The following is a 27,852-nucleotide window of genomic DNA, read 5'->3' on the forward strand; positions in this document are numbered from 1 at the left end:
ATACAAATGGGCTGTTTTAGGGGCCTAAGTGAAACAGAAGGGCTGATGTTTCAGACAGGACAGAACTTCCCTGTCCACACCTGCTTGCCACTTGTTAAAAGGAACAGGTAAAGACCACGGTGAACAAAGTTTAAATAACAGTTTTGTAAAGACACTGAGCAACGTACAGTAAATTATTCAGTTATTACAACATCTTTGAAAAATCTATGAAGCAACTCACTTTCCCCCCCACACTGCAGTCTGGCCAGTGTGAGTTGACCGTGACAGCAGTCCGCATGCGCAGTATATCCTCTGGCTCCGCGTCGGTGCTGAAGTTGGGCGGATGGAAGAAAAACAACGCCGATGGAGATAATACGGCAGGATGCAGATTTACTGTGCAAATTAAGAACCTTCAACTTAAAACACGTGTAAAGTAACCACTGTCGAAGACTGCCTGCCAAAATTAAAAGGGTAAGATTAATAATATTCTTCATCTTCTGTTAGATGTGACACTGGCACTAGTTAGCACTAGTACTAGCCATGCTAGTCTCAGTAACGTTTAGCAGCCGCCTCTTCGCAGCACAGAAAATTAGATAACAGTCTAACGTTAGATAGATAGCTAGCTGGCAAACATAATTCAAAAAGTAGTTGTTACTCGTATTTTGTTCATTGTTGATGAGACCATGTGTGACTGTACTGTAGCGTTCTAGCGGTTACATGATCATCTAGTGTCTTGCGAAGCGGAATTAGGGTGTCTTTGCAGCTAACGTTAGCAACCTGCTTTGATTAAGCTAGCTAGCCAAGTAACGTGAGTTCAGATGCTTCGAATCTTGGTTGCAAGAGAGACCATGCAAACAACCCAGCTAACTGATGCGAATACTTGAGCAAATTATGAGAAGTATGTATATGCTTTAGAAACGTAGTTTGCTGCAGTGTCAGTGGTTCTAAAACGTACAGTATTACTGACGCGCGCTAGTTAACTTATATATTTTAATTGGCAGTGATTCGAATCACTTGCTAATACCGAACTGATTGAGGTTCCAGTCCATCGTTCGCCATATGGAATAAATGAGTCGAATCTAAATTAGATTTTCGTGATTCCTCGCGTTCTTTTCCCCGCCGAAAAGGCAACATGCAGAAAAAAAACATCCGTGAGGCATTAAAGGAATATTTAAAGGTTTCACTCTAGTCACATGAACAACCTATTGAAAATTACCAGGTTCCGGTAAAAACTGTTCTAAAATGGTGATCTCACCTTGTGTGTGACATCACCACCAATTACAATCCCATTCAAAGTTAGGTTCAGGTTTGCAACAAGTTGTTTGGGGAGGAGGATGCACTGCTGTCTGTCTTTTAATAGATTTGCTAGAATAGGTTGTCATGCTTAATATCTGAAGTTTAAAGCTGGAATGAGATTTCAGATGGATGACCATGTGACTGTTGTTCACCTTTAAAGAGCAACTGCATCTGCCTGATTTGGCTGTGTTGTTGAGTTTGCTCATTTAGAAATGAGGTGGCCATGACCTGCGGCCAAAAAACTGTTGTCTTGGAGGTCTGGTTTAATGTGGGTGTCTCTTGGTATGGTAAGGACACATTTGTTTCCACTTCCATTATAACTAATAATGGAAAGCTTTACTATTCCTAATGGCAGTGAAACAAGCTTTGCTCCCCCCACTAGTTATATACTGTCATATAGTTCTAGCCTTTGGCCCAGGCCCCTTAAAGTGAACATGTAGCTACCAATGAACAATGCCAGTGAAACTTGAGAGGAAGGGGGATGTGGAAGATTGGTAGCTTGCTAGTTTGGCTGTCCCCAACTGATATATATATATATATATATTTTTTTTTTGGTAGTAGCTCAATTTCAGTGGATTTTATGCTACAACTGCTGTAAACTGTGCAGCTAGTTAATGAATGGCTGGGTGCTACTTGATGAAGAACATTATAAATAGTGCTGTAGCTTGATATTAACAATAATTTCAATTACAATTAAATGAAACAGTGAATTTATACTACCAGGTCAAAAGTTTTACAACAACCCCATTTCTACAGTTTTCATAGAGATTCAAGCAGTTCAAGTCAAGTGAATAACCTGAATTGGTACAAAGGTAAGCTGTAAAATGTTGTTGATTACTTTCAAAACCACTTTCTGTATGAAAACATTGGTGTGGGAAAGTGTTGGAACAGACTGTGTTACTACACCTTCTAAATGATTATTTAGTCAGTATTGTACTGCAGGAGGTAGTATATTGCTATCATAAGGGCAAGAAAAAAGCATTCAACAAAGGAAGAAAGACTGTACTTATTAATGAGCAACTTTCTGTTAATAGCAACATGTTGGCAGTATAATGGGCATATGTTTTTTCCAACAACAAATTTTAAAGTAATACATAATCCAGTGTAAATGTATTTGAAATTCAGGTTCTTTAATAATGTACAGTATGCCACAGTAGGTTACTTCTAGCCCTTAATGAAAATACAAACGTTTGCTGACCACATTGTTTCTCAAAGTACATTATATTTGCTATCCACTCTCCATTAATGTTATTTTCCATTATTCCAACCTAACTGTCCACAAACAGCTGCTGATTACACACACTTAAATTGTGTAACTTAGAGACAATCACTATAATACAGTATAATTTAATTGTAAATGAGAGTGCATTAGAACAGTTATAGGGAGGAAAGAAATCTGTGGCAGCATGGTATGATTTAGTAGTGGTAGTGTGCTGCTGGAATATCTTTGAAGGGGAAACACTGATTCTGCTTACGGGAACAGAAAACAGTATTGCTATTAGATGCTTAGTTAATTAAGGAGGAATTACACACATGCCATGTTCATCTTGCTTTATTCCTTCCCAATGCCCAACCACTGGGCTTTGCTTTGTGTGGGGAGTGGGAACAAACAATCATATGCTTGTTCTGTGGTCAATCCCTGCTAATCATGGGTTGTGAACAGGTGGAGAATGCCTGCGAAGTCCCTGGGATTCATCATGTACCACCTTCTCTCCATTATTGCCAACACTTTGAACATCAGTAGAAAATACCACAACACAACAATACCTCTTGTGCAGTCTGAGAACTCTGAACGTTAACACCAAGATACTTTAACTGACATAGAGTGCGTGCTGACCATCAAGATACTTTAACTGACATAGAGTGCGTGCTGACCATCAAGATACTTTAACTGACATAGAGTGCGTGCTGACCATCAAGATACTTTAACTGACATAGAGTGCGTGCTGACCATCAAGATACTTTAACTGACATAGAGTGCGTGCTGACCATCAAGATACTTTAACTGACATAGAGTGCGTGCTGACCATCAATATACTTTAACTGAAATAGAGTGCGTGCTGACCAAGTGCGTGTTTCCTGGTCTGGTACAGTGTGTGGTGTGTAGCCAACAAGGGCGTCCTCAGGCAGACTCTGAACCTGGGGTCTCCAATCTCTGTTGGCTGTTTCACAGAGAGCTTCTGGGTCTCTGTGATAGATGGGTAAGGTAAAAAAAAAAGGCCAAATGCATCCTGGAGGACCCCACACACAACATTGCCCAATGCTTTGAGCTGCTGCCCCTGGAAAGAGACGGAAGGTCATTTTTAAGCATGGAAAGGGGCACAATATGTTTGGATCCCATTAGGTTGCTGAATATTGGACAATAGGCAGGACTACCGTAATTCCCTGTTTATAACCCACACCATGCATAATCTGCACCATTAAGTTTATAGCTTTGTGTGTATACAAATCCAAGGATTAACCGCACCCATATATAAACCCCATTTCTTGAAGAATTGACCTTTCGCATAACCCCTATTCCAAACAGTCCTTGTCTTATCCAACCATAGCAACTTACCTTACTACATGAAGGTCTGTCAAGCTTTTGTCGTTAAGGCTCAAAATGGTGAAACCGTGTGCCTTTACTCCAACACCTGCTGCAAACTCCGAACATTTTAGAGGGGGGGAATCATTTACAGTGGCTTCTCTTGGGTTATGCAATGCTTTAGTTGACATTTATACATATTTATTAATTAGACCGTTATCTAATGTGACCATTAATACAACTAACTTGCTATTACTACGTTAGCCAGATAGCTAGCTACCTATAATAGCTTTTTATGTTGGGGCACTTGTAGGCGGTAACAGGTGACTTTCTGCTGAAGTTGATAGGAGGATGTTGACTGAGAAGAGTTCAATAATAGCTATGTTAATTGCATATTGATAAACCTTGATCTGGCAGATATCTCTGAGGTTTTACTCCAAAAAGAATCACCTGTATTATGCTACTTTTCCCCTCTGTGTTTGGCTGTTCATAGCAGTTGCTGCTTACAAAGCAGTGCAGTTTGGCAGGCATAGGCGGGGCTTTTGCGAAAGGTCAATTATGGACTCATTGGCTGATCAGGAGTGTAATTTTATGTGAACTACAACCTTGCAGCGCTGCTGATGCAATTTTAATGGTATTGTCCTGTTTTTACTAATTGAAATAATGAATTTGACATGTCAAGCAATTATAAAGAAATTATATTTCTAATTGTATTTCATGTTTGAAAGAGTGTTGAAAATCTGCGTGTGTGCTACCCCTGGAATGCACGCCTTAGGTTGCTGACCCCGATGTTGACATGAACTACACTACTCAAAACAATTCAGGGAAAATGTCATCTTCACAGTATAACACCAAGTCAAGTTCACTTCAGGGATATCAGTCTGTCCAGTTAGGAAGCATAAGCAATTGTGAATCAATGTCACCTTTTTTGGTGCAAATGAAAGTAACAACAGGTGCACTGGAGAGGCAATAGCTAGACAACCCCTGAAACGGGAATTCGTTTTGCAAGTTTTGGCCATAGACAGTTGCTCTCTCCTCATCATTCCGGACTGATTCTTCTCAAGTTTAGCTTTTTGAGAGTCCTTGTCACTAATAGTCCTTGTCACTAATGGTAGCCTGAGGCAGTACCTGCAGCCCATTCGGGTTGCACAGGTAGTCCAGCTCCTCCAGGATGGCACATCCATATGTGCCGTCGCAAGAAAGGTTGCTGTGTCTCCCATTACCGTCTCAGGAGCATGGAGGAGATACCAGGAGACTGGCTATTACACGAGGGGAGCTGGAGAGGGCCGTAGAAGGGAATCAACACAGCAGCAGGGTCGGTATCTGCACCTTTGTGCAAGGAGGAACAAGAGGAGCACTGCCAGAGCCCTACAAAATGACCTCCAGCAGGCTAGTGGTCTGCATGTTTCTGACCGAACTATGGCTAGCATGAGGGCCCGACATTCCCTAGTGGGACCTGTGCTCTAGGGCAGTCAATTGGACAATATTTTACTATAGTATGTGTTATTATTCTAATAGTATTTGGTTAACCCAAATTTTTTTTTTATTATTTCCGATACAACATAGGGGCTACTACATTACATGCAAAGGAGTGGGTGGAGTTCTCATGTAACATTGGCCCGTTCGTGTGAGAGAAGACCGAGCGGGAATGTGATTTCAACTGTTTAGTTAGATTTTCGGTGCGAGTTGGAATCCAGCCTTAAATCGGTTGGTGATTTCCATTGACCGTTTATATGTCATTTTGTTCTGAATTACATAATGTAAAGTAAAGATTTTGGTCTTTAATATAATTTATTCATAGAGACCCGATGTGTGATTTAAGTGTTCCATTATTTTTTATGAGCAGTGTATAAACAGCTGAATTTGGGAATTATAAGTAGGTCTGTTTTTTTTAACTGGTAGGATGAAGGTAGAGAGGAACGGTAGAGTTGCTGAAAAATCTGATGTGTAGCAAATGTAAGTTTTGCCCTAAAGAAGAGCAGATAACAATAAATAATAGTAGTTTTATTATTGAAAAAAGTGTTTCTTCGAACAAGTTCTAGAGGCCTCCGGTGGATCACAACGTAAAGCACTCCATCACAGTCCAATAAAAATTGCCATTTGGATTACTGGCATCATTTGAAAGCTTGTTCTGTTGCCAACAATAGTCCTTATTTTGAAGTCAGTAATGCCAAGCATTTATTCATGATTCAAAGCATGATGTGATATTATCTTCATACCTGTGTGAAAACCTATGCATTCAATATACCTTTTATCCCTCATTTACACAATCCATTTAGCAGTTACTTGTATGTCGGAAGTCTGTTTTCTGCAAAAAATTATGATTCTGAGTTTCTCTCTAACATTCATCTTATAGCACTTCTTTAGGGCCAACGTATACTGTAGCTGGCCAAAAAATTTTCACCACACAAAAGTAAACAATTATTTTGGTTGGCAAGCAGTTATAAAAAATAATATCAATAAAGCAGTTAGTATGCTTAATTCTGTGCCCTGTGCACGGCAGTTGAAATTATCACGTTTTGTCTGTAAGTACAACTCCAAATAAACAAATCTAAAGCGCCTTTAGACTTACTGCTTGTCAGTCAAAAGGCTCAGATCACAGTTTCTATAACTTAAGATGCCTGGGCATTGGAGTGATTTAAAAAGGATGACTGTATACATTCAACGAATACAGCAAAGAATTTTGTAGGTTTGTTACAGAGATTTAGTCAAAACTATTGCTGATGCAGGCCACATCAGTAAAATTTTACATTTAAGCTAACTCGGCTATACCTCAAAAGTAATACAACATATTGCCTTGCATTGTGAAAACCTCAAGTACTGAAGCGACAATCGCAGCCAACATGCAATTGGACTGCATTATGACTGTGATCTCTGTTCAGAAAGCGTTCATCACTTATTTTAAGATGAAATCCAATTCCGACGCATGGTGATTTGCTAAGTGCATCCCTAGTTATTTATTTTCAGTTCGTGTCGCGGGTGACAGAAGTTCCTTGAGTACATGTACAGACCTGTAGAACCCTGGTCCTGCAGAAGTTTGACATACCTGGCCTAATGCGTTAGTAACACAAGGTCCAATGTTATGCTGAAACCTGTCTAATGACATTTTCTTTTGTGTTTTTCAGATGGTATATTTTTGCTTGATGCTGCAAATGGTCCACCCACTAAGTCCCTGAGCTCTGCTGAAACCCAGGCGGAGATAGCCGTCATCATCCCTTCTCACCTACTGGCCCTCAATCAGGGATGGTGAGAACAACAACACTACCCTGTGGACACACTCTTTGTCTAGTGCTTTACCTCTGCACCCACCCAAGTTCAAGGAAACACTTACCTCAACAACATGATTCTTCTGCCCGTTCTGTCTGTTGAAGCAACTGAGTAATTTTCATGGTAATTTGCAGATCTCCTTTATCCATCTGCCACTGAAATAGGTGGCTAATTTAATTATTGTAATTATTAATCTGGCTGATAGAGACTTTTATTTTGACAGTCCTTGTACAAAATTGCAGATATAAATTTAGGCTTTTTTGGTTTATCCATTCATTAGGCCTAAATCTGTCATTTCCAGTACGGCCTTACTGCATGACATCTGAGTGACTAAGGGTGGATACTGAAGAGTGGAAGAGGGATCCTCTTGTTCAATGGGCCATGACCCTTGCTTTGCATCACTGACTGCAGCTTGACAACATCTGTCTATTAATATAGGATACGTGCCTGGTTGGGATCACAAGCTGTTCACATTTAGTAAATTAGCTTTTAAGGTGAATTTAAACATTTTGAACTTACCATACCATACCATCTTCTTCCGCTTATCCGAGGCCGGGTCGCGGGGGCAGCAGTCTAAGCAGGGATGCCCAGACTTCCCTCTCCCCAGACACTTCCTCTAGCTCTTCCGGGGGGACACCGAGGCGTTCCCAGGCCTGCCGGGAGACATAGTCCCTCCAGCGTGTCCTAGGTCTTCCCCGGGGTCTCCTCCCGGTGGGACGGGACCGGAACACCTTCCCAGGAAGGCGTTCCGGAGGCATCCGAAAAAGATGCCCAAGCCACCTCAGCTGACCCCTCTCGATGTGGAGGAGCAGCAGCTCTACTCTGAGCTCCTCCTGGGTGACCGAGCTTCTAAGGGATCGCCCAGCCACCCTGCGGAGAAAGCTCATTTCGGCCGCCTGTATCCGGGATCTTGTCCTTTCGGTCATGACCCAAAGCTCATGACCATAGGTGAGAGTAGGAACGTAGATTGACTGGTAAATCGAGAGCTTCGCCTTGCGGCTCAGCTCTTTCTTCACCACGACAGACCGATACATCGACTGCATTACTGCAGAAGCTGCACCGATCCGTCTGTCAATCTCCCGTTCCATCCTTCCCTCACTCGTGAACAAGACCCCTAGATACTTAAACTCCTCCACTTGAGGCAGGCACTCTCCACCAACCTGAAGCGGGCAAGCCACCCTTTTCCGAGGTACTGATTTGGAGGTACTGATTTTCATCCCTGGTACCGGGGTAAAGCACCAGTGGAAACGCGACTTTATAGTACTGCCTGTACCGAGTGGAGACATTCTGAGTGTCTATTAGCTGCGGTATCTTAGTCAGTGTGTTCCTTATTTCAGACAGTAGGGAGGATAGTGCCTAGGTTCCCCCATTGTTTTTGCATTTGGTGAGGTATTTTGTCATCTTTAACATGACCTGTATTTGACTCTCTTCAATATTGAGCAACAGCCATCTGGCCCGCTCTGATATCACTCCACGCTCTGATATCCCTCCATCTAATTGGGCCCACTCTGTTCCTCTCACATTTCCTGGTCCCAGCTAACTTTAGCGACATTAAAAGAAGGCTCAATCAGTAGGAATGTTGTCGCATGTTGGGAAGCAAAGTTATTTGCAACCAGTGTAGTAATAGGCAGACTGTCAGTGGAAAGGCTAAACTGTTAGCAATTGCATGTTGTACGTCGGCTGGACTATGAAATGTGCCTTCCATAGATAAGTGTAGTCTGCGTACCGGCAGTGTCCAATGCTAACCTTTTTTGTTTTTCTCAAATCTACTGGCCCGGACTGTATTTGAAAAAAACATAATATAATTGTATTTTACAGATAGATAGTATATAAATATCATCATTAGAATATTGGCGCCTTTTCACTATATTTTTATTGATCAAATGTTATTTGATAGAATTAGCAAAACGGCTTATTGCCTACTCATACTCTTTTGGGTATACCTCAGCCATTAATTTTGCCGTTAGAGTCGGATTTTGTAGGGTTTTTTTTGTGCCGACGACTTCGTTTCTTAAACTGACAGCCAAGTTGTTACGTGACATAAGGGTCTAATGCACGACCCTTCCGCCTCAAAACACCCCATTTGTAAATGTTATTTCTCTAGGCCTACTCTTCTGTAATTTTACAATTACAAAATATTGTAATCGTTTTCGTAGTTTTAGGTTACAACAATAATTAGGCCTACTTTTGATTATTTTTTTTAATCTGTTTCAGCCTAATTATAGAAATGTCTGCAAAATTCCACGTTTTACAGTTGATTCCATTTTTATTACCAAATTCTGCGATTCAGTCCGCGTTTTCTGCATTATGGAAATTATAGACTACACAACATATTGACATTTCTAGCAGACAGTCTGCACTTTAACCTATATACACTCACCTAAAGGATTATTAGGAACACCATACTAATACTGTGTTTGACCCACTTTCGCCTTCAGGACTGCCTTAATTCTATGTGGCATTGATTCAACAAGGTGCTGAAAGCATTCTTTAGAAATGTTGGCCCATATTGATAGGATAACTTCTTGCAGTTGATGGAGATTTGTGGGATGCACATCCAGGGCACGGAACTCCCGTTCCACCACATCCCAAAGATGCTCTATTGGGTTGAGATCTGGTGACTGTAGGGGCCATTTCAGTACAGTGAACTCATTGTCATGTTCAAGAAACCAATTTGAAATGATTCCAGCTTTGTGACATGCTGCATTATCCTGCTGGAAGTAGCCATCAGAGGATGGGTACATGGTGGTCATAAAGGGATGGACATGGTCAAAAACAATGCTCAGGTAGGCCGTGGCATTTAAATGATGCCCAATTGGGACTAAGGGGTGTAAAGTGTGCCAAGAAAACATCCCCCACACCATTACACCACCAGCAGCCTGCACAGTGGTAACAAGGCATGATGGATCCATGTTCTCATTCTGTTTACGCCAAATTCTGACTCTACCATCTGAATGTCTCAGCAGAAATCGAGACTCATCAGACCAGGCATCATTCTTCCAGTCTTCAACTGTTCAATTTTGGTGAGCTCATGCAAATTGTAGCCTATTTTTCCTATTTGTAGTGGAGATGAGTGGTACCCGGGGGGTCTTCTGATGTTGTAGCCCATCCGCCTCAAGGTTGTGCATGTTGTGGCTTCACAAATGCTTTGCTGCATACCTCGGTTGTAACGAGTGGTTATTTCTGTCAAAGTTGCTCTTCTATCAGCTTGAATCAGTCGGCCCATTCTCCTCTGACCTCTAGCATCAACAAGGCATTTTCACCCACAGGACTGCCGCATACTGGATGTTTTTCCCTTTTCACACCAATCTTTGTAAACCCTAGAAATGGTTGTGCGTGAAAATCCCAGTAACTGAGCAGATTGTGAAATACTCAGACCGGCCCGTCTGGCACCAACAACCATGCCATGCTCAAAATTGCTTAAATCGCCTTTCTTTCCCATTCTGACATTCAGTTTGGAGTTCAGGAGATTGTCTTGACCAGGACCATACCCCTAAATGCATTGAAGCAACTGCCATGTGATTGGTTGATTAGTAAATTGCCTTAATGAGAAATTTAACAGGTGTTCCTAATAATCCTTTAGGTGAGTGTAGATTGTTTCGTTTCAAATCCATAGTGCAGGAATACTGAGACAAACATTTCACTGTCTAATCAATCAATCACATTTATTTATAACGCCCTTTTTACATCAGCAGATGTCACAAAGTGCTTTTACAAAATACCTGACCTTATATCCCAAGGAGCAAACAACAGTAGTGTTGAATTTCAGAATGCCAAAATTTGGAAGAAACCTAAAGAGGACCCAGGTTCAGAGGGGTGACCTGTCCTCTTCTGGCTATGCCAGGTGAACATATTAAGATTAAAATTGTAATAATTAATAAATGTGTGTGGGCTGAGTCTGTTTAAGCTTAGTCCAGGTCGGAAGCATGACCTGATGGACAAGGAAAGGGACAACATGGGGGAGGGGGAGGTGTCAGCAAAGTGGCAGCTGAAATCATCAGGCATCGTCTCAGTCTGCAACACAACCAGGAGGACTCTGGACAGGGACCACAACGGGTCCCCCAAGCCAGGTACTCTGCTGATTTGGGCCAGAACCTCATGCCCTCCTAAGTTCAAAACGGGAGGAGACTGCGAAAATTCAGAAAATGCATTCCTCATATCAACAAGGATTCATAGTGGAGAATGAGAACTTAGTGGATAAGGAGAACTGACCCTACTCCCCCAGCTCAATAATATAACATCATAAGACCTTGGGACTGAGACGGGGGTCCGGCGACCCCTTTAAATAATTTGAGTTTGCTGTGACCAGTTACGTACTCTACCTTTCTCTCCCTGAGTGAAAAGGTGGCACATGAAAACCGTCCAACAAGGATTTTGACAGTTTTTAATGATGAGTTATACACCAATCAGCCATAACATTGACTGCCTGCCTAATATTGTGTAAGTCCCCCTTTCGCTGCCAAAACAGCCCTGACCTGTCGAGGCATGGACTCTGAAGGTGTGCTGTGGTATCTGGCACCAAGACGTTAGCAGCAGATCCTTCAAGTCCTGTAAGTTGTGAGGTGGGGCCTCCATGGATCGGACTTGTTTGTCCCATCCCACAGATGCTCGATTGGTTTGTGATCCGTGTGAAATTGGAGGCCAAGTCAATACCTTGAACTTGTTTTTGTGTTCCTGAAACCATTCCTGAACCATTTTTGCTTTGTGGCAGGACACATTATTCCGCTGAAAGAGTCCAATGCCATCAGGGAATAACGATGCCATGAAACGTCGCCATGAAAGGTTTCCCAGCAAAACATTTCACAAAGCATCACACTGAAATGTGCTTTCAGCAGTGGATAGGGGTCAGCATGGGCACCCTGACTGGTCTATCACTACCAGCATTAACCTTTTCAGCAATTTGAGCCGCAGTAGCTCATCTGTTGGATCGGAACACATAGGCCAGCCTTCGCTCCCCACGTGCATCAATGAGCCTTTGCTGCATCAATGAGCCTTTGCTGCCTGTTACCCGCTTTCTTTTCTTGGACCACTTTTGATAGGTACTGCGGGAACACCCCACAAGGGCTGCAGTTTTGGAGATGCTCTGACCCAGTCATCTACCCATCACAATTTGGCCGTTGTCAAAGTCACTCAGATCCTTACGTTTGCCCATTTTTCCTTCTTCTAACTTTGAGGACAGAATTTTCTCTTGCTGCCTAATTAATCCCATCCCCTGACAGGTGCCATGATAACGTGATTATCAGTGTTATTTAATTCACCTGTCAGTGGGCATAATGTTATGGCTTATCGGTGTATTTCTAAAGTTAAAAAAAGTAGCTTACCCAGCTGCTCCCTGCTGTTCCAAAGAATTTATGGTAGCAGTGGCTAAATGTAGCTTTATTTGTAAGGGCTCTTTAAAGATATAATAAACCATGGATTATACTTTCTATTGGTCCAAGGAGCAGAAGATCATATGTGCCATTAAACAAAAGGTTGTGTGATACTGTGAGTGACTAGATTAGTATCTTCTTACTGCTGCAAACAACCATGACGTCATGACGAAAACAGGGGCAATATGTTCTGTTGTTCCACAGCAAGATCAATGCACACAACATGTTCCAAATGGCTAATTAAACAGAAATTCTCCTCATTGTAATTTGACCATGCGAAAAAAGGGATCCTGGTCAACATGTTATGGAGACTCGTGATAAAAAGGATATTCTTTGGCCTATTTCTGTTTCCACATGGAGGGATTTTTAATTTGCATATCTTTTCAATGGCGTGGATGTGTTCCCAGCTAGAACAAAGGTGTCCATCATTGTATTTTGCATCCATGTGCATGTTTTCCACCGGTGGACAGCAGTGAATAACCAATGGCTGCTTAAGTGGTCAACATTTGCATATTTACCTTATTGGTCCATGGATCATCATACTAACGGATATCAAAGTGAAGGTTACTCAGAGAGACAGGAAACCGCTTCACTGTTCGTATACAGTGTCCATAAATGAGGAGCATAAATTCAATGGTGACTGTTCAGGTAAGATGATACTTTATGTAACGGTTTTGAGATTTTAAAGCAAACTTTGTAAGTAGTGAAAATGTGTTGTTTTACCATTCAGCACCAAGATGTGGTGACTTTCTTAACACATTTTAAAATGACTGTTTACCAGAAAGTATCCATTGTTATGACATGTTTTCACACTTGCTTTTTCATTTGGTAGGGATGTGGCCTATTGCATTTTGAAAACATTTCTTTTCAAATGGGCTTCATTGCCTCAGACTTGATTCACTTAGGCTGAGTGTTCCTTCATCCTGGAAAGATAAGCCTAATGTCAGTGTTCACTGTCAACAAATGTTAATATTGTTGAGAAATAGCTTGCTCTTTTTTTCCCTGTAGTACAAATGGCTTTGTATGCTACTTTTGATCGGTCTCACAAAAAAAATATTGCACTGCTACCTTTAGTGTAGCGTATACAGTGCATTCAGAAATGATTCAGAGCCCTTCATTGTTTCATCGCTTTATCCAAAATTAACAAGACACCTGTGGTATTATCAATTAATTGGACCTGATTTCAAAAGGCACACACCTGGTGTTGGAATAGTCTGTAGAGTTCTGAGAGGATTGTGTTGAAGCACGGCTCTAGTGAAGGGTAGCAAAACATTTCTGCAGCATTGAAGGTCCCCAAGAACACACAGGCCTCCATCATTATTAATTGGTAATACCAAAACTCTTTTTAGAGTTGTCAGGGAGAGCCAGATGGTCTTTCTGACAATGCTGCTGGGTTCCTGTGTGGAGCAGGCCTCAAATTTTGTGATTTTAGGGTTAAGGCCACTTGGCCTTTAGGGGGTACATAATTTGCCAGGACACCAAGGCCATAAAGCAAAAAAGACCTTAAGTTAAGAAAAACAAACTATTACTGTAGTGATTTAAGGAAGTTTGTGTCCCCTCATGTATTATTAAGTAATGACGATTAATTCATAATTGACAGACATCTCCAACATTACTTCCAAGTTCTACCCTTGTGTGTCTGTAACAGTAATGGAAGTGATGTTTTTTTTGAACAATGTTAGCTAGTGGTCGTATCGTTATGATTTTCCACAGTCTGTGTTGGCATAGATAGCTAGCTATATTTAAAATGAATGCAACATTTATGCAATAGAAATTAGGCGAGTAACTAACATGCTAATGAGGCAAACAATATGTTATCAGTAAAGTAGTTTAAGATAAGCAATTCATTATAAATTAAGTTAATGTATATAATTCTCTATTAACCTTGCTTTCTTGTTTTTAAATTGATTGACGCGCTGTTACCTTATGCAGATGTATCTTTACTTTGACGCAATTCCTTCAACAGTTTCAATAACTGATGGTCACAGGTGGCATTGCCCAATAACAATCGAGATATCGGAGTTCCTGACAGTGACTGGTGCTTTGGATCACAGTGATTGCATAGAGAAGTGTCAATTTCACTAGCAGCCAACTAGGGTTGTGCGTGAAAAATATTTTCACTGTCGATAATTCCTCAACTTTTGTCGTTGAATAGTCAACCCCACCCATTTGTGCCAAACAGAGGTACTAAATGACAAAAAAATGTATGTACATTGTAATATGTTATGCAATAAGTTCTATGTCTTTATTTAACCAGGAACCAGGCAAGCCTAGTTCAGCCGGCCCCTAATAGAAAGTGTGGCCATCTCGAGATTCGAACTGGGGTCGCCCACGTGAAACGCTGTTTCTCTATCCTGAACAAATCCTCTTTTGCCACTGGCAATTCATGAATGATATTGGTACAGTTAAACTGACTAACGTATCTTACTAAGTTTACCTCCACCACAAATGGTGTCTATGTATGGCGTTTGCCACTGGCCGTTTTAAGTTTATTAGCCATTAATAAGCTTTACCGGTATCTACTACCTTACTGGAATAGTCATAAAAATTTTGCAATTGCTAGCGAGTCTGCCAAAGCTATTTCATTTCATGGCAAAACAAAATACTTTTTTTTTTCATTCGTGAATGTCATTTATACAATAACTATCAATAAAGGCAACAATAACTTTTTGAAAAGACGAGAGAATCATGGAATCAACCAGAAATAATTAATAAATGTTGTTGCTCTCAATAACTTCGAACTTAGGTCTTCCACATGAGAGTCTCTGTCTTTAACCACTACGCCACAGCATTACACATTTCAACAGTTGCTAGACTCCATTGAGGATTGTGTTAAACTGACTAACGTTTCTTAAGTTTACCTCCACCATAGAGTCTATGAACTGTATTGCTTTTGCCACTGGCCATTTTAATAGGCTTATTAGCCAGTAATAGGCTTACTAGTATCTACTAACTTCCTAGGAATAATCATAAGAATTGAGCAATTGCTAGCGAGACTGAAGATTTTTCCATGCTAGAAACAGTCGCAATATAACCGTGTACTGTTTCAGTTAAGGCTTACTATAACTACTCTGTTAAACCTGCACGCATGCGTACTTTGAAAGTCCACCAGAAACAGTCGCAATATAACGTAAAAAGTTTTATTTCAGGGTTAATATAATGTAGATATTAACGGTTTTAGCCAGAAAATTTGTCTATACGGAATAATTCCTAATGCGTACATCGCTCTGCCTGCGAGGAGATACGAACTCGGGACTTATAGTTCATAAGTCCCCTTCTATAACCACTACGCTATTTAGCAAGGGGCAGTAAGTCACTCAGTCAGTAAGAGACATTTGCTCTTCTTGGCCGGCCCTGCTTACACGGGCCGACAAAAATGTATTTAACCTCTAACATTTTAGTATAAACAATTAGGCTAGACATACTTTTACTTGGGAGACATTCATATTCTGAAATGCCATAACAGCAGCAAATAATCTAATGCATAGGCCAGTCAAGTCGTTAGTATTTTTAGTCTATTTATAGTCGTTAGTATATGATAAGTGATTTATTTCATATTATAGTTACAAGCTTTCCCATTGAAAACAATTGTAAATGAACTGTAAACGTTGTCGCAAATTGTCTCCATTGGTTTACCACAGATATGTATGAATTGCCTTACATTAGCTAACACATTAGCTGGCCAAAACAACTAAGTACAAAATGTATTAGACCATCTAGCCAGCTATTTTTGTTTTAATATACAGTCCCTTAAAACGATGCTTTCCTTTACATATAGACTAATAGATTGTACTTGGCCGTTAGCCGGATTTGCTTAGTCTATAAGAAATAACCTGTCATTGCTGCCACCAAATGAGTCAATCGGTATACAGATTATTTTTTTTGTTGGTAACTTTAGAAAATTTACTTGTCGATAAATGACGTCTTTGTCAATGTCAAAAACTCAACTATTTGTTCTCGCCCCTACAGCCAACCATGAAAAATATTTTTTTCCAGCTGAACAAGGGCCCAAAGGCAACCGGCTGCAATAATTTATTCAAGAAGGGGGCCATTACGGCCACTCAAGGAGGCATCGGCGGCCATAGCCGTTGTGGCCACCATGAAACATAAGCCCTGCTGAGGAGATGGAAAAACATTCCCGAAGGACAACTATCTTTGCAATCAGGAATTGATGGTAGAGTTGCTAGTTAGCTACTCCCCAGGACATGCACCTAACAGCCTGTTTGGAGTTTACCAAAAGGTACCTAAATGACTCTCGGACAATAAACCAGTGCCTGTGAGCACAGTACATCGCTGTCCCCCCAAATGCATGTTATAACTGTACTTTGCAAAGAAGAAATTATATATAAACAAGATCCAGAACCGCTGCTGCCTTCTCTGGGCCCAAGCTAATTTAAGATGTACTAAGGTGAAGTGGAAAACTGTCCTGTGGTCTGACTAATCATAATTTGAGATTATATTTGGGAATCAAGGATGTCGCATCCTCCAGACTGAAGAGGAGAGGGGCCATTTGGCTTTTTATCAGCGCACATTTCAAAAGACAGCATCCATGATGGTATGGGGGTGCATTAGTGCACATGACTTGGGTGACTTGCACATCTGTGAAGGCACCATTAATGCTGAACAATATATACAAGTTTTGGAGCAACATGCGTCTTTTTCAGGGAAGGCCTTGCTTTATTTCAGTAAGACAATGCCAATCCACATTATGCACGTAAAGTATTACAACAGCATGGCTCTGTAGTGAAATAGTCTGGGTGCTAAACTGGCCTGCCTGCAGTCCAGACCAGTCACCTATTGAAAATATTTGGTGCATTATGATGAGATGAGAATTGCCTCAGAGCCAAACAAGGAAGTTCCAGGAGGGGAATCCTCTGTGTCATTCTTTCACCAGTTCAGTCTACTATTCACTCTCCTTTCCAGCTTCCTGTTCTTCCCTTTTTTTTCTTTCCTTCTTGTTTTCTTATATGTTGGCCTGACTGTGACTTGACTATAATGGTTGTTGTTGACCTGGTTTGATTTTGATGCCACACACTAGGGCTGCAGAGATAATAGAAATCATAATAGACTATAGACTGACAAAGAAATTATCAGTCTATAATTTTAATGGTAGGTTTATTTCAACAGTGAGAGACAGAATAACAACAAAAAAATCCAGAAAAACGCATGTCAAAAAATGTGTAAATTAATTTGCATTTTAATGAGTGAAATAAGTATTTGATCAAAAGGACATGTACATTTTTGTTTATCAAATCGCGATAGCTAGCCAAAAATCGCTATAGGTTAGTTTTTTTTGTCCATGTCATGCTGTTTTACCGCACACATTGCATTTTCTTTAAATTATTATGAAGGCAAGTTTGGAACAATACCTTATTATTAGACAATTATTATCAATTAACTAATATGTATTTCTGTTTGAAAATCTCCTGGTTAATTTCAATGTGGTAATATTCAAAGATGTGCAAGGAAGATTAGATGGTTTCTAACTTTTTTTGTTTTCTCCACAGCCCCGAAGTATAAGCGGAGTTGATATGAGAAAACGGCAGCAGCCACACATTGAAGGACCTCCCCAGGCCCCTGGCCACCCAAGGCCCAACACCTGCTGCATGTGTTGGTGTGGGTGTTGTAAATGCCTCTGGTATGTCAAATCCTCTTTTTTTTTTTTATGCATTTAAAAAATGTTCTCCATACGCAGTGACTTCCCGAATAACTGTTACAATGATGTATTGCTGTTTTTCTTAAACTCCTGCTTTAGGCTGAATTATTGTATAATCCTGGCTTTGGACCTGGTCATATTTCAAGACCACATCTCTTTAAAAATTCGTAAAAAAAAAAAAATGATATTAGTTGGGGGGTGGAAAAGCAGGAATAATCACCACTTCAGGCCGAACTGAGGGATAGTGCATTTGTCAAATTATGCTTATCATACTATTATTTTAGCCAGTCACAATGTTTTGAGATATTACTGCTAAAAACTGTAGGCTTCATGGGGAGATAAGATGACTGTAGGAAAGGCAATCCAGTAGACCTCTATATAATTTACTCCTCATTATGTTTTTGAAACCTATGTAAAAGAAGCAATGTAAATATTACACAATGTCATTGGTTTTATCTATTTGCATATGATCCCAGCTTATTGATAATCCATCCTTTGCATACAAAGGTTTACAGTGACAACAAGAGTAAATAGTCATTTGGATATCAAACCTCTAAGACTAAGAATAATATTATAGAATATTTAACGCTTAGAAAAAGTCTGCTTTCAGAAGTCCCTAAAATTCCATGATAGATTGTGCTAAGTGGTGACTGTAGAGCTTTGAGAATAGTTTTTATAAATTTAATGTTGAATTACATAATGTGCTCGGAACACAACTTTTGAGCTGACAATTCTATTGCTCGTCCACTATAAAAGGTATCTCACCCGCCAGCCAGACTCCTCTCATTCGATCTGTCTTTCTTTTTCCATCAATCATTTGGTGCTACCCACTGTGGATTATGCAGCCTTATCACGTCGCCTGAACAAAGTCACAATCATATCTTTAAAGGCCAGTGAGCACTCAAGCCCTTAGGAACCCTGCTCAGCCCTCATTCACTGATTTGTGCACTACTCATTGCAATGAACAAAAGTCTCAAACCATTCTAGCAAACAATGGAAGCACTTGGTTTCAATTTAATTGTCCGCAACAGACGAGTGTACTTATTTAGGTTTTAGTGGTTCCTTTGCAAACACTACTGGTAATGAGTCCCCGGGTCAAACCAAGAATGCAATGCCTCCAAGCCGTTTTGGGTTTTTATGAGTATGTCATCTGCCATTGGTTCCACCAATCCTCAGAGGCTTTGCTTAGTGCAGAGTTTCCCAATCCTGGTCCTTTGCACATTTGTGTTTTTGCCATAGCACTATCACAACCTGATTCAAATTAGATCTGATGATCGCTTGATTACATCTGTCAGGTGTGGAAGTGGTAGGGCAACATTCGAATCTGGTGTGTGAGTGCTAGTGCAAAAACAAAAATGTGCATACCTTGGAGTCCCCAGGACCAGGATTGGGAAACACTGGCCTAGTGCATCTCGGCTTGGGTCATGCTTCTGCTCGCCTCATTGGTTCCATGTTTAGTGTGATAACTGTTGCCAACTGTGCTCAGTTACTCTTGAAAAGTTTTTCACACATATTGATGATTACAAGACCACTGCCATCCCTCGGTCTTGTGCTTAGTATGAAGCATGCAACATGTTATCTGTCTCCTGCTCCACATTTGTTCTTGACTGGTTCAGCACTGGGGTTGGGGGGTACATTCCATGTGGGATTCTCTTGGATTAAAGGTGCAGGCTGTAACATTAAAGGTGAAGACTGACATAGGTGCCTTATCCCTGAGTTTTCCAGGAAGCACTGGCACCCACGAGTCAAAAGGATGGTTGAACGCCTCACTTGTTTCTTTTTTTTTTTTCTTCATCTTCAGGTACTGGGTTTAAAGGTTAATCAAGAGTAAACCAATTTGTGTCTGCACTTTCCATTCCTGTTTCTTGAACTGGATGGTGAGGAATCACATGTACAGGTGCTGGTCATATAATTAGAATATCATCAAAAAGTTTTTTTATTTCAGTAATTCCATTCAAAGAGTGAAACTTGTATGATGTATACATTCATTCTACACAGACTGATATATTTCAAGTGTTTATTTCTTTTAATTTTGATGATTATAACTGACAACTAATGAAAACCCCAAATTCAGTATCTCAGAAAATTTGAATATTGTGAAAAGGTTCAATATTGAAGACACCTAGTGCCACACTCTAATCAGCTAATTAACTCAAAACACCTGTAAAGGCCTTTAAATGGTCTCTCAGTCTAGTTCTGTAGGCTACACAATCATGGGGAAGACTGCTGACTTGACAGCTGTCCAAAAGACAACCATTGACACCTTGCAAGACACAAAAGGTCATTGCTTAAGAGGCTGGGTGTTCACAGAGCTCTGTGTCCAAGCAAATTAATAGAGAGGCGAAGGGAAGGAAAAGATGTGGTAGAAAAAAAGTGTACAAACAATAGGGATAACCGCACCCTGGAGAGGATTGTGAAACAAAACCCATTCAATAATGTGGGGGAGATTCACAAAAAGTGGACTGTAGCTGGAGTCAGTGCTTCAAGAACCACCACACACAGACATATACAAGACATGGGTTTCAGCTGTCACATTCCTTGTGTCAAGCCACTCTTGAACAAGACACAGCATCAGAAGCGTCTCGCCTGGGCTAAAGACAAAAAGGACTGGACTGCTGCTGAGTTATGTTCTCTGATGAAAGTACATTTTGCATTTCCTTTGGAAATCAAGGTCCCAGTGTCTGGAGGAAGAGAGGCATAGAATCCACGTTGCTTGAAGTCCAGTGTAAAGTTTCCACAGTCAGTGATGCCATGTCATCTGCTGGTGTTGGTCCACTGTGTTTTCTCAGGTCCAAGGTCAATGCAGCTGTCTGCCAGGAAGTTTTAGAGCACTTCATGCTTCCTGCTGCTGACCAACTTTATGGAGATGCAGATTTCATTTTCCAACAGGACTTGGCACCTGCACACAGTGCCAAAGCTACCAGTACCTGGTTTAAGGACCATGGTATCCCTGTTCTTAATTGGCCAGCAAACTCACCTGGCCTTAACCCTATAGAAAATCTATGGGGTATTGTGAAGAGGAAGATGCGATAAGCCAGACCCAACAATGCAGAAGAGCTGAAGGCCACTATCAGAGCAACCTGGGCTCTCATAACACCTGAGCAGTGTCCCAGACGGATCAACTCCATGCCACGCCGCATTGCTTTAGTAATTCAGGCAAAAGGATCCCCAACTAAGTATTGAGTGCTGTATGTTCATACTTTTCAGTTGGCCAGCATTTCTAAAAATATTTTTTTGGTATTGGTCTTAAGTAATATTCTAATTTTTGGAGATACTGAATTTGGGATTTTCATTAGTTGTCAGTTATCATCATCACAATTAAAAGAAATAAACATTTTAAATATATCAGTCTGTGTTTAATGAATGAATATAATATACAAGTTTCACTTTTTGAATAGAATTACTGACATAGATCAACTTTTTGATGATATTCTAATTATATGACCAGCACCTGTATGTCCCATTTCCTCCTCTGCTTAGCCCAGTTCCAAGTGTGTGCCATCTTGGCTCTAGTGAACGCCCAGTGTAGTGCAACCGATGAACCGTTGATGCGTTTGTGATCTCCATGCTGTCAGTGCAGCCTTCCTGTACTGAATTTCCTAATGCAGATTCCACAGTTACATTGCACCCCAAAGGTAACATTTACTTTTAAAGTCATAACTCGATCCTACAGGACATGAACCTTTATGCCGTTTCTCTTGTCGCTCCCCCTGTTCTCGCCTGAAGTGCAACAGAGGTTACATCCCACTGTGTGTGCATTAAACAAATTCATGGGGCAGACCTGAGGGTTTCAGAAATGTGACCAGTATTGCTCTGCTTTGCAAAACCATCTGTGGTTAGGGAGCTGTCTTATCTGTGGCCATCACTACATTATGAAGGCTACCTTCTTGGCATATGATACCCAAGGGCAAGTGCTGCCTAACCGTGTGCACTCACTCTACTTGTCGTGTATCAGCGGTCTGAAAGCTGTTTAAAGGACTTCTGGCAGATATTTGTGCCCCTGCCAGTTGGGCATTACTTCACACATTTATGAAGCTAGATTGTCACCTGGAAGGCAGGGCTTCCTTCATTGGCCTTGAAAGGCCAGATTGCAAAGTATGTTCCGGTGTTGATGCATTAAGGACACTTTCCCCGTATGGTTTCGTACCTCATTCTCTCCTCGTCGGGAACAGTGCAGTTGTGCTTACACATTTCATTGTGCCTCAGAAAGGAAAAGCTTTTGACACGGAACAAGTCGGTGGAGCAGCAAAATAGATAAGTAAAATTTAGTAACTACGAAATCACAATATGAAACCATGGTGCTGATCTGTAGTGGATTCTAGTGTTTTTTGAATGTAATGTATTGTGTACTGTTTTCCCAATCTGGAGCACACACCGGTATGGCCCCTTGTTGACTTGTATTGTGATGCAAGAGACCTACTGACAAGCTCAAGGCATTCATTTCGAGCATGTGGAGTAGATTATAGACATGGCAGACTCTAGAGTCTTTAAGACTTAAGGAAATCAGGACACTAGATGGAGCCAAATTCTACATCTCTGCAGCCTCACTTACCTGAAGCATGTAACTGATAAGATTATCAGGAACATTTGGGTCTCCTAAATCACCTCAGGGACCGGCAAACATTTCACATTTTATTTGTGGCCCTGAACTAGCTTGTGATTCACCTAATCAAGGGAGTGATAATTACTTCACAGTTCACAAGTTGAATCAGGTGTGCTACCTCTAGAAATGTTCAAAAACATGGAATGGCAGCTGGTTTGAGAACCCCTGTTCTAAATCTCTGAAATGTCAGCTGAATTACTAAAATGTAAATTTATTCTTGGCAAAAAGCAGTATTGTGCCAATGTTTTTATTGATTTGGCTAAAGCCTTTGACTAAGTCAACAAGTGGTCTTCACGGATAGACCCCAAATCCGATTGTCTTTGATCTGATCCTGGATATCCGACTGGATAAGTCATATCATTATATAGCTGACTGCCAGATCTCGCCTGTTGGCCATGGCTACCTGATCGGTGTGATGTGAAATACAATCCGAAATTATAAGAAAAAAATATCTTGATGATAACTAATACAGTGGGGAGAACAAGTATTTGAAACACTGCCGATTTTGCAGATTTTCCTACTTACAAAGCATGTTGAGGTTTGTAATTGTTATCATAGGTACATTTCAACTGTGAGAGAGAGAATCTAAAACAAAAATCCAGAAAATCACATTGTATGATTTTTAAGTAATTAATTAGCATTTTATTGCATGACATAAGTATTTGATCACCTACCAACCAGTAAGAATTCCGGCTCTCAATAACCTGTTCGTTTTTCTTTAAGAAGCCCTCCTGTTCTCCACTCATTACCTGTATTAACAGCAACTGTTTGAACTCGTTACCTGTATAAAAGACACCTGTCCACACAATCAAACAGACTCCAACCTCTCCACAATGGCCAAGACCAGAGAGCTGTGTAAGGACCTCAGGGATAAAATTGCACAAGGCTGGGATGGGCTACAGGACAATAGGCAAGCAGCTCGGTGAGAAGGCAACAACTGTTGGCGCAATTATTAAAAAATGGAAGATGTTCAAGATGATGGTCACTCTCCCTCGGTCTGGGGCTCCATGCAATATCTCAACTTTTGGGGCATCAATGATCATGAGGAAGGTGAGGGATCAGCCCAGAACTACACGGCAGGACCTGGTTAAAGACCTGAAGAGAGCTGGGACCACAGTCTCAAAGAAAACCATTAGTAACACGCAATGCCGTCATGGATTAAAATCCTGCAGCGCACGCAAAGGTCCCCCTGCTCAAGCCAGCGCATGTCCAGGCCCGTCTGAAGTTTGCCATTGACCATCTGGATGATCCAGAGGAGGAATGGGAGAAGGACATGTGGTCTGATGAGACAAAAATAGAGCTTTTTGGTCTAAACTTCACTCGCCGTGTTTGGAGGATGAAGAAGGATGAGTACAAACCCAAGAACAGGCCAGTCTCCAGACCTGAACCCAATAGAAAATCTTTGGAGGGAACTGAAAGTCTGTATTGCCCAGCGACAGCTCCGATACCTGAAGGATCTGGAGAAGGTCTGTATGGAGGAGTGGGCCAAAATCCCTGCTGCAGTGTGTGCAAACCTGGTCAAGAACTACAGGAAACGTATTATCTCTGTAATTGCAAACAAAGGTTTCTGTACCAAATATTAAGTTCAGATTTTCTGATGTTTCAAATACTTACTTACTGATGTAGCAAATTAATTACTTAAAAATCATACAATGTGATTTTCTGGATTTTTGTACCTATGATAAAAATGACAGACCTCTACATGCTTTGTAAGTGGGAAAACCTGCAAAATTGGCAGTGTATCAAATACTTGTTCTCCGCACTGTATATACATTTGCTACGTTTGCAGGTGGTTTAGGACAGGTTATTTCAGCAATCTTTCCTCTGCATGTCTTGTGTGGTTTAAGCTCAACATAGTGAACTTGCATCATTGTTTCAATTGGCTATTTCCTGCGGCAATAAGCCCGACAACTATTTGCGCAATGGAGAAGTGCACTAGTAGTCTTTTTTTAATAACTATTTCACTGGAGATATCCACTCAGGAGCATTTTTGTTACAAGGCTGTTGTAAAGGAATATTGTTCAGAGTTACAAAGGGTATAAATCACAGCTGAATTTCTGTGTGTAAGGCGACCAAAAATTACTTCCGGTAGCTGTGCAGCTTTTGAGGGTCGTTCTATACAGTCAGATATCCCACATGGGCTTTTAAAGAGTGTCCACGTTCTCAAGCAATAGCCTGTTTATCAAATAAAGTGAAAGCATACCGATTATCAGAACACGTAACGGGTTGGAGGAGAGATGCGTAGTGTGTTGTTATCACACAGACAACTTTAAATTAGACAGAACTTTCTGTTAATGTTAACTGTAGGTTAAACCATGTAGGGGGGGGGATGGGTGTCATACCAGTGTACAGTATACCACAGGTATGACATCACATTACTATTTACTGCTCTAATTACATTGGTAACAGGTATAAAAGCGCAATAAGACATCTCAGGGCTGTGTAATATATTGCCCATATCACACCCTGTTGTACCTTTATTGCTTACATATACCACGGCTAACAGCCAATCAACATTCAGTATTCAAACCACCTAGTTTATAACTAACAATTTTTGACCAATTTTGTTTTGCTATTGTAATTGTATTGGTTACTGTTATATTTGCAATAATGTGCCTCCAATTTGTGGTATATATCCAATCCAATACTACTAAAGGCTATACCCAGGCAAGAACAGCTATTAGCGGTACAGTGTTGTTTGACACCCTGTCAGGCCTGAACGTATTGCTTAAATATAGGCTTATGTCGTGAAATACTGCAAACATTGAAAACATCAGTATTTCAAGCCCTGTTTCTATGTCTTAACAAACCCTTCCCATTCATGCGGTGCTCTTATCTTGTGTTCTCTGTGAACCGCCAGCCTTTTTCCATCTTCACATCACATGCAAAACAGCTGTGAAGAACATGTTATATATTTGGATCCATCTTAGCATGGGTAGGGCCTGTGGCTGCCGAGCCCAATTATATCAGCACAAAGGATACTTTGATGGAGATGCTAAGAGGAAGCTAACAAGCCCCACTGTGTCCAACTTGGCAGTTTGTGGTAGATGACATATGCAGATAGAGACATACATCATTGCTCAGCTTCAAATATAGTCCAAATCAAAGTTTACAAATGGTTTTTGACTTTGAGGTATTTATTGACAATGGCTCTTTACCGATGGCTATCATCCAACCCTATAATAGACATACTGGGTTATTCAATCACATGCTTTTTAGCTTAAAGCCCTGTGTATAAGATAGTATAACACATGTATAACAAAACATTGTGTCCAATAACAATTATTCACAAGTTCTGTTGTTTTGGCTCTGTACACAATGCACTTTGGATTTTAAATAATGCAATAATGATGGGTTTTAGCCTGGATATCTGCTAATGTAAAAAGGGCTTAATAAAATACATTTGTTTGAATTGAATGGGATTAAAACCAGCCTGCAGAGATCTGGAGAAGTATTGGGGACAGATGAGACAAATATTAACATTGATGGAAAGTGTGGAGAACAATTGGAACTTCCATTATACCTCATCTGTGAAACATGTTGTATTGAGAGAAGCAGAATTAATCCTACAGTTTAAACAAAAATCTTCTATGCTCAGATAGAACCAAATGCCTTAAAATATTGGGTGCAGAGCTCTCCCAGCTCTATGCACATGTGCATCTCCCCACTGGAGACCAGGGTTCAATACCTATCTGTACCCTTCATCACTATGTCACTTCTTCAGTTGTCTCACAATGATTCCAAGTAACAAAACAATTGCTATAAAATTTTTCAAATGATGCAAGGTCAGTTGGCGCATTAGATAAACACAACAACTGCCTGGGAACAATACAACTGTTCCCCTGCAGTAGTTTCCACAAAGATTCTACATGAACATCCAACATTTAGACGGACATATGAATTAGGTCACCTCCAAAATAATCAAAAATGATTGGCACCCCTAAGGATTCTTAATAATACCAAAAAAAATGTCTACCTTTTTAAGTACATTGTTAAGTACATCTTGTAAAGGACACGTGGTAAAGTTGCCAAATAGGGGACATGTGGTAAAGCTGCCTAGTAGAGGGCACGCGTGGTGAGCACTGACCCCTGGGGGACATTCTGTTTGACAGTTGCACAACCTGGAGTTGTGTTTAAAATGAAAATGTTCCCAGCATTCCCTGCTTCAAGTTGATATTTTAGAAACGTTTTATTATCCTTTTTTTGCATGTACTTTGACTGATTAATTCATCTTAAAGTAATCCATTAATTTCTCTAAAGTAATCCAATAATTTTGTCAAACATATATTTTGCACCCACTACTGAAATGATTGTAACAATTACATAAAATATCCATCTTTGGGTCGGATGTTCTGGTTACAATAGGACTTTTGCATTCCTTTGCAAGCCAATGGCTTGTGGGTAGCTTTGCAAAACCCGAAGTTCCCAGCATTTCCAGAAATCTTAGCAGAAGTGTTGATTTTTATTTTGAAAATCTGTGAAAATCCTTTAAGTTATTAATGTTATTTAAACATTACTTTCTAGCCACATATTTTGACGGCATCTGAAATGAACAGTCCATGAGCTCATGGTGGGGGGCTTACCAGACTTCAAAATAAGGATTTATTAAGATGTTAAGTATTCACAGTTTCATATGTTATAACTATTGGCAAAGAATTGAAAAAAGGAATAAATGTGTTCAATAACCATGTCTCAGGCATTAACAAATTCAGTCATGGGTGGTAACTCTAGAGTTCATTTAAAGGGCAATGTGTATTGGGAAATAATTTTCTTCTATATTTTTATGTACAGTAAACTTGAAATAAAAATGTTACAAATCTAAACTATTATGTTCCAATGAATTGTAATTTTTAAGTAATTACTTAACAAAATTAAGTTTGTTGGAGCCAGCAAAGAAGAGCAAATGTCTCTTACTGGGTGCCTGACTGACTGATTACCCATTCTTAAATAGTATAGTGGTTAGAGACGCAGACTCTCACGCAGTGGTCTGAGGTTCAATCCTCACCCCTGACCAAACAAAGTAGTCATTAGGATTTGTCCAGGATAGACTAAAAGTTTGCTGGTTACAAGCTTCAGTAGCTATGATACAGTAAGTCTAAATGAAAACTTCTTGCACAGTAAAAGAGGATGGGTTTCTACGATTCTCTCGTGTTTTCAC

The 27,852-nt window shown here is 40.4% G+C and overlaps 1 protein-coding gene across 3 annotated transcripts in view; it reads left to right on the top strand.

Annotated features, from left to right (window-relative positions):
* The first annotated feature begins 295 nt into the window (after positions 1-295).
* The window catches only part of rgs17 (regulator of G protein signaling 17), a 36,783-nt gene continuing 9,226 nt past the window's right edge, over positions 296-27,852 (top strand). Inside the window, exons 1-3 of one of the 3 annotated variants that reach the window (XM_010888726.3) lie at positions 296-450; positions 6,925-7,045; positions 17,943-18,073. In XM_010888726.3, coding sequence (XP_010887028.1) covers positions 7,043-7,045; positions 17,943-18,073 — 134 coding nt within the window. In that variant the 5' untranslated portion in view covers positions 296-450; positions 6,925-7,042. The other 2 variants (XM_010888727.3, XM_010888728.3) reach the window with 2 other exon arrangements.

Source organism: Esox lucius, chromosome 5, assembly GCF_011004845.1.
Source record: "Esox lucius isolate fEsoLuc1 chromosome 5, fEsoLuc1.pri, whole genome shotgun sequence".
In the NCBI taxonomy this organism is placed as follows: Eukaryota; Metazoa; Chordata; class Actinopteri; order Esociformes; family Esocidae; genus Esox; species Esox lucius.